This window comes from Nicotiana tomentosiformis, chromosome 8, assembly GCF_000390325.3.
Source record: "Nicotiana tomentosiformis chromosome 8, ASM39032v3, whole genome shotgun sequence".
In the NCBI taxonomy this organism is placed as follows: Eukaryota; Viridiplantae; Streptophyta; class Magnoliopsida; order Solanales; family Solanaceae; genus Nicotiana; species Nicotiana tomentosiformis.
Genome location: NC_090819.1, coordinates 49,249,300 through 49,256,602, shown reverse-complemented (window position 1 = coordinate 49,256,602; position 7,303 = coordinate 49,249,300). Strand labels below are relative to the sequence as shown.

At 35.1% G+C, this 7,303-nt stretch overlaps 1 protein-coding gene across 1 annotated transcript; it reads left to right on the top strand.

Annotated features, from left to right (window-relative positions):
* Positions 1 to 1,249: 1,249 nt before the first annotated feature.
* LOC104095431 (26S proteasome regulatory subunit 8 homolog A) lies at positions 1,250 to 7,029 on the top strand. The gene is made up of 9 exons (XM_009601571.4): positions 1,250 to 1,600; positions 2,675 to 2,772; positions 3,370 to 3,594; positions 3,721 to 3,783; positions 3,878 to 4,041; positions 5,645 to 5,801; positions 5,902 to 6,000; positions 6,310 to 6,420; positions 6,633 to 7,029. Exons 1-9 carry the CDS (start codon positions 1,405 to 1,407, stop codon positions 6,771 to 6,773), a joined length of 1,254 nt encoding a protein of 417 aa, XP_009599866.1. The 5' UTR covers positions 1,250 to 1,404; the 3' UTR covers positions 6,774 to 7,029.
* The last annotated feature ends 274 nt before the right edge of the window (positions 7,030 to 7,303 follow it).

Sequence of the window (7,303 nt, the reverse complement as noted above, 5' to 3'; positions counted from 1 at the left end):
TATACCCCTCCCGTCATACTTTGGAACAAATATACCCTTATTTTGGATGGAGTGCCATGTGGCAGCATCAGATGGAAACGACCCATTTTTTTTTTACCCGATCCATTTTAAAAAACCCACCACCTGACCCGTTTTAAAATTCAGTTTTTTCAGTTTTTTTAAAGCATATATTTTGTAAAAACTGGATTTTGTTTTTAGAAAAACTGAAAAAAAGGAATTTGCAAAATATATATTTTTAAGTTTTTTCAGTTTTTTTAAAGTATTTTTTTTGTAAAAACTGAAAAAAAAAATATATTTTGTAAAAACTGAAAAATAAATATGTTGTAAAAACTGAAAGAAAAAAAAATAAATTTGCAAAATATATATTTTTCGGTTTTTTCAGTTTTTTAAAGTATTTTGTTTTGTAAAAACTGAAGAAAAAAAAGATTTTGCAAAATATTTTCTTTTTTTTAAACTAATGCATATGTAGTTCACTGCTTTAGGAGAGTTTTTTTTTTCCAGTATTTACAAAAAGAATACTTTAAAAAACTGAAAAAATTTAAAAATATATATTTTGCAAATTTTTTTTTTTTTTTCCAATTTTTACAAAAACAAAAAAATCCAGCTTTTACAAAATATATGCTTTAACTTTTTTCAGTTTTTTTAAAGTATTCTTTTTGTAAAAACTGAAGAAAAAAAAACTCTCCTAGAGCAGTGGACTAAATATGCATTAGTTTAAAAAAAAAAAAAATATTTTGTAAAATCTTTTTTTTTCTTCAGTTTTTATAATACAAAATACTTTAAAAAACTCAAAAAACTGAAAAATATATATTTTGTAATTTTTTTTTTCTTTTAGTTTTTACAACATATATATTTTTCAGTTTTGTTTTTCAGTTTTTACAAAAAATATTTTTTTTAGTTTTTACAAAAAAAAATACTTAAAAAAAACTGAAAAGACTTAAAAATATATATTTTGTAATTTTTTTTTTCCAGTTTTTACAAAAAATAAAATTTCAGTTTTTACAAAATATATGCTTTAAAAAAATTGAATTTTAAAACTGGTCGGGTGGTGAGTTTTTTTAAACGGATCGGGTAAAAAAAAATCGTTTTCATCTGATGCTGCCACATGACACTCCATCCAAAATTAGGTATATTTATTTTAAAATATGACGAGAGGGGTATATATGACCCAATAGTATAACAAGGATATTCTTATACCATTTTACAAAAGGATAGTATTTGGCCTTTGCCGTTTATAGTAATTTGGTCCATCGTTTTCCTTACTGACCAAGAAAAGAAGGTTTAAAAGCCCAAACCCGATAGGAAGAAGGTCTTCAATTGCTGCTATCCCTATTCTTCTTCTTCTTCAGTCCCAAAATCAATTAGTCCGCACAACGCAAATCTACAGAAGTTCAATCGGGAAAAATGGCGTCAGCTGATGTGGAGAAGAGCAAGAGGGAGATTGAGAGAGAGGAGAGCTGTTCGGCAAAAGCAACGAAGCAGGGGGAAGGGCTGAGACAGTACTATATGCAGCACATCCACGATCTCCAGCTCCAAGTCCGCCAAAAGACTCATAATCTCAATCGCCTTGAAGCCCAGCGTAACGAGCTCAATTCTAAAGGTCTGATCTAAATCTCGAAACCCTAACTTTAGCAAAACTTTGACTTCGGTTATTTTATCTTGAAACCCTAGACTTAACCAGTTTCTGACATATATAAATACTGCCTTTTCGTGTTGTTTATTGTCGAGTTTTTGAGTTTCATCAAACCTTAGTGTAAGATATTAAACTTTAGTAACTCGGGAATTGACTGAATAACAAATTGAAGGTTAAAGGGTTCTATTTTTGTAATTGAAACTATATGATGTGCACTCACCATAATACTTGTTATTTGATTATGATAGTCCAACATGACTAGTGAGTAGAGATCCATTCCTCCACTGTGGTGTTAGTTTAAGATTTGGTAACTTAAATATGTTAAAAATTGATGTAAGGTGTAGAGACTCAAAATCTCTCTGCCTCTTTTGTGAGGTTAAGGGGTTGGGCAAATCTCTCTTGTGGGAAAAGATTTCATGAAAAGATGTATGCTTTAACTTCTGTATAGCATATGAGTTTGGTTTAACATGATGAAGGGTATTCTCGCGCAACTATTCTGTTCTTGGTTAATCATTGGGAAGAATATAGGATAAGATCATCTATTATTGAAAGTATGGAGCTCTCGTGGTGTCTGAGCAATGAGCTAGGTGTATGTGGAAATTTCTTTTCTCCAGCTGTGGAATCTTGTCAGAGGACTTGCAATGGAAGAGCTTAAAACATAGCTATCAACTGATGCAAGTGCATATGATTCCGGAATGTGTGGATTTTAAGCACTAAGATACTTATAATTCGAAATCTTAAAATACTTGTCCTCTTGGATTCACTAGTCTTTTATATTCTATATTCAAACCTAAACACATAGAGAGATGGAGAGAGGGAGGGATAGAGAAAGTTCCTGGGGAGGGGTTGTAATGGTTGGGCTTTCTGAAATTTTTAGCCTTTCTTGAATAGGTCTTGGTGTTTTTCTCGCATTTGTTCTACTTTTGTTAAGGAATGTACTGAAATTGTCTTGATGACCCATGGTATTTTCTAATTTTTTGTTGTTGTAATTTCAATCATGTATAGACTTATAAAATTGTTCTCTTGTATGGCTATTTTCAGTGAGAATGCTCAAAGAGGAATTACAATTGCTTCAGGAGCCTGGATCATATGTTGGTGAAGTTGTTAAAGTAATGGGGAAGTCAAAGGTTCTTGTTAAAGTATGTGTATCTACATCTTCTTAATCGTCATTAAATTTCTTATTAAATCTTCCTACCATCTTTAAGTTAAAGTATAAGAGCAAAAAGCAGGTCTCATGTGGTCACCAGGCTTAAAAAAGGAAATTAAGTTGAATCAGTCGTATATGCTGCAATAAGATCATGTACTTTCAGCTCGCGTCCTTGGTTGATGGCCTACTTTGCTCATCCTCTTCAGTTGTATGCCTTCCGTGTTAAGGACCCCATTAGACTCTCATTTACTGTTTTGCCCTTGTCTTATTAATTTTGCACTTTCATTTTATGGTGTCTGTGAATTTGGACTCCTTACATCATAAAGATGCTCTATGTGTTGACATTTATGATGTCAATTTCCATTTTATCCTTCTTTAGCATGTCATGGGTTCAAACTTTGTCTTATACTATGAGGAAAGCATTTCTATTAGATTTTCAGCAGTAAGTGATACAATGAATTCATGTGGATCATATTGTTTTGAATTTTGCAAAGATTTTCTAGTACAAATCATTTGAACCACGGCATCCCTTACTGTATTTCTAGTTTATTCAGTAGTCTTTTTTTCTCATCTTTGTGCTATACTCTAGGTTCATCCTGAAGGCAAATATGTTGTTGATATTGACAAAAGTATTGACATTACGAAGATCACTCCATCAACTAGAGTTGCCCTGCGCAATGATAGCTATGTCCTCCATCTAATTTTACCTAGCAAAGTAGATCCATTAGTCAACCTCATGAAAGTTGAGAAAGTGCCAGATTCCACTTATGACATGATTGGTGGTCTCGACCAGCAGATCAAAGAGATTAAAGAGGTACTTATCTTCTCTATTACTTTTTTCTGTTTGGTGGTTTTCTTGATCTTTCTTGTTAACTAAGTCTTTGATTTTTTACAAAGTAATTATATGATGTCTTCAATTTTGTGGTCTATTATGCATTAGGTTATTGAGCTTCCCATTAAGCATCCTGAGTTGTTTGAGTCTCTTGGAATAGCTCAACCGAAGGTATATATATTCGACTTTATGAAGTTCTTCTTCAGTTAATTTTTCAGCGTTGGTAACCATATAAGTAATTGGACTCCTCCTTTATAAATGACAGGGAGTGCTGCTCTATGGGCCTCCAGGAACCGGGAAAACATTGTTGGCGAGGGCAGTTGCACATCACACTGATTGTACCTTCATTAGGGTCTCTGGTTCCGAACTAGTGCAGAAATATATTGGAGAAGGTTCTCGGATGGTGAGAGAGCTTTTTGTTATGGCCAGGTTAGCTCTTAATTTTGAGAATCCGACAGTTACGTATTTCTGATCTTATCACCTTAAATTCAAATCTTAAGCCATTTCTTGGTCACTGGGCTGAGCTGCTAAGTTCAAAGAGCTTCTTGAATTGGGTCATGTGTTTTGTTTCCGGAGGGAGGGAGTATAGACTCATAAGCCACTGACTACAGATCTACTGTTCTCTTAATTGTAATGTCATTAGGTAATTTTTGCTCTGTGAATCAGAAGATGTGGAGTTAAACCTTTTATAACATTTTGTTGTGTCTTGAACTGTGTATATCTTCACAAATAAAAAACCATAAAACCGTGATATTGAACTTTATATTTTCCTACGCTAAATAGTCTCTCAAAAGTATTTAGAAAGCGTTTAAGCTGAGCTGATATGGATTGTCTCAAGCTATTCACAAGAGTTCTAGCCTACCGGTCATGTTTCTATTTGATATAACCATCTGTATCTAGAATCCACTGACCCGATTAATCAGATTGGCACCGTGTAGGGCCCATATAAGGGGGAAATGTGTCCTTCCAGGGTTTCTCCATCTGCAGGGCTTGAGCCCAAGACCCCTCTGGTTAAGGGTGGAAAGATCCCACTCATTCCACTAGATCTAATGTTCTGTTAATTGTAATGTCATTAGGTAAGGTAATTTTGCTCTATGAATCTGAATTCGTGGAGTTAAATCTTTTGTAGCATTTTGTTGCCTCTTGAACGGTGTATATCTTCAAAAAAACCATGGTTAAACTTTGTATTTTCTAGCCTACCAGTCATGTTTCTTGTTGGTATAACCATATGGTATCTGGAATCCACTATCCACTGAACCGACTACTCTAGATTGATGCTGTTTGGGGCCCATGTAAGGGGGAAATGCTTCCTTTCTGTGGTTTCTCCGTTCCGATAGCTTAAACCGAAGATCTAGTGTTCTCTTAATTGTAATGTCGTTAGGTAATTTTGCTCTATGAATCAGAATTCGTGGAGTTAAATAGTTAAATCTCTTTTAACATTTTGTTGTTTGTTGAACAGTGTATATCCCCCCCCCCCCCCCCCAAAAAAAACACCAAAAAAATGATCATAAAACCATGATTTATACTTTGTATTTCATATGCTAAAAAGTCTCAAAAAGTATTTAAAAATGTTTAAATCTAAGTTGATATTGATTGTCCCTAGCTATTCACAGATTTCTAGCCTGCCTGGTATCCAGAATCCACTATTCATTGACCCGTCTAATCTAGATTGGCACCACGTAGGGCCCATGTAAGGGGAAAATGCTTCCTCCAAGGGTTTCAACATTCCAGGGGCTTGAACCCAAAAGTTGAGGGATGAGGTCCTTATGTAAGGGTTGAGGGATTCCATCCATCCCACCATGCCCCTTGGTTACCAGTCACGTTGGAGATCAGTAAACCTAATTTTTTGACATTTTTGTGATAACCTAAACCTATTTATAGAGAACATATCTTGTACGCAATAAAGTTCTACTTGGGGAGCCCGGGGGGGGGGGGTTTACTTGACTGGCCGTTGCCTGCAAATATTTCCCCTTTTTAAATGTGATCTATTAGCATGTTTCAATTTGTTTCTCTTTTATGCTAATATCTTCAGGGAACATGCTCCTTCCATCATTTTTATGGATGAGATAGACAGCATTGGATCTGCTAGGATGGAATCAGGGAGTGGCAATGGTGATAGCGAAGTGCAGAGGACAATGCTCGAACTTCTGAATCAGCTTGATGGATTTGAGGCATCAAACAAAATTAAGGCAATTTCAGCGTGCTGTCTCAGTTATATATTGCTTGGTTTATAATAACTAGATTAAAGTGAGTGGATTGGAGCTGAGACAGGTTTTACTTTTGCTTCAGGTTCTAATGGCCACAAACCGTATAGATATTCTAGATCAAGCACTCCTTAGACCAGGAAGGATTGACAGGAAGATTGAATTTCCAAATCCCAATGAAGAGGTATGGTGCTTCATATAGTTTTCAGTATGTGGTTGAGAATTAAGATGATCAATTACCTTTTACATTTCCTGGGTCCCTCATTTTAATTGCTTGTTGATTTATATGCCGAATGTACTGGGAAATATTAGTACATGTAAAGGTAGTTTTTTTGTTTGAGTAGACACAAAAATATCTATGCTTGTCATCTCTCTCTCCTTCTTCATTTGAGTGATCTGGTAAAATTTGAAATCTTGCTTTATGCTTTTAGTTATCATTTTAGAATGCGCTGATGATTTGTCCAAATCAACTTATCATTTGATCACTGTGCAGTCTCGACAGGACATTTTGAAGATTCATTCGAGGAAGATGAACTTGATGCGAGGGATTGATTTGAAGAAGATTGCTGAGAAGATGAATGGTGCTTCTGGGGCTGAACTTAAGGTGTGGTTATAGAATGCACTTTTCGCTATACTATAGCAAATCAAATTCTTGATTGCTGATGGCCTATTTAGGTTATCAGTTAAAACTTCTGATCTAGTATGTGATCAGCTAGACACTGAGTGCTGCATGAATTGACGCAAATCAAAATGTATTTCTTGCTAGGTTATATTTTTTTCTTGCTCATAATCTATTCCTTCTTTATCTATTTGCAGGCTGTATGTACAGAAGCAGGGATGTTTGCTCTAAGGGAGAGAAGGGTGCACGTGACTCAAGAAGATTTTGAGATGGCTGTCGCCAAAGTAATGAAGAAAGAGACAGAGAAGAACATGTCACTGCGAAAGCTGTGGAAGTAGATGATGACCAACACGAATGACATTATCTAGTTGTGGACATTAGACGCATAAACACTTTGCTCAATTGATCGTCTATAGTTACAGTACCTGTAACTTATTGTCCTTGGATCTTTTATTTTGCTCAAGGCGCTTAAGACTTCCTTCAGTATTTTCATGGGACTCAGTAAAGTCGTTTCGTATCTTTGGCTGTTTTCTCAGGTGTAGCTGTAATTCAAAATTATTAAATTCAGAAAATTCCTAGTGTTTGTTCGCACAACTTCAGTATTTGCCGCTCCTTGGTTCTGTGTTGCATTTTGTTAGTTGACTTTGGTATCCTTGATTGCTGGGCCATATTTCCACCCTTCCAGGGAAAGTGTTTTTTTTTGTTTTGGGGGGGGGGGGGGGGGGGGTTGCTTTTCTCCAAAGCTAAGGTGTTGGTCAAGTTTTTAGAAGAGAAAAAAAAGTGCTTTTGAGTAGAAGCAAAAACAGTTTTTGAGAAGCATTAGAGTAGTTTTTTTTTAGAAGCATTTTTTAGAAAAACACTTACAAGT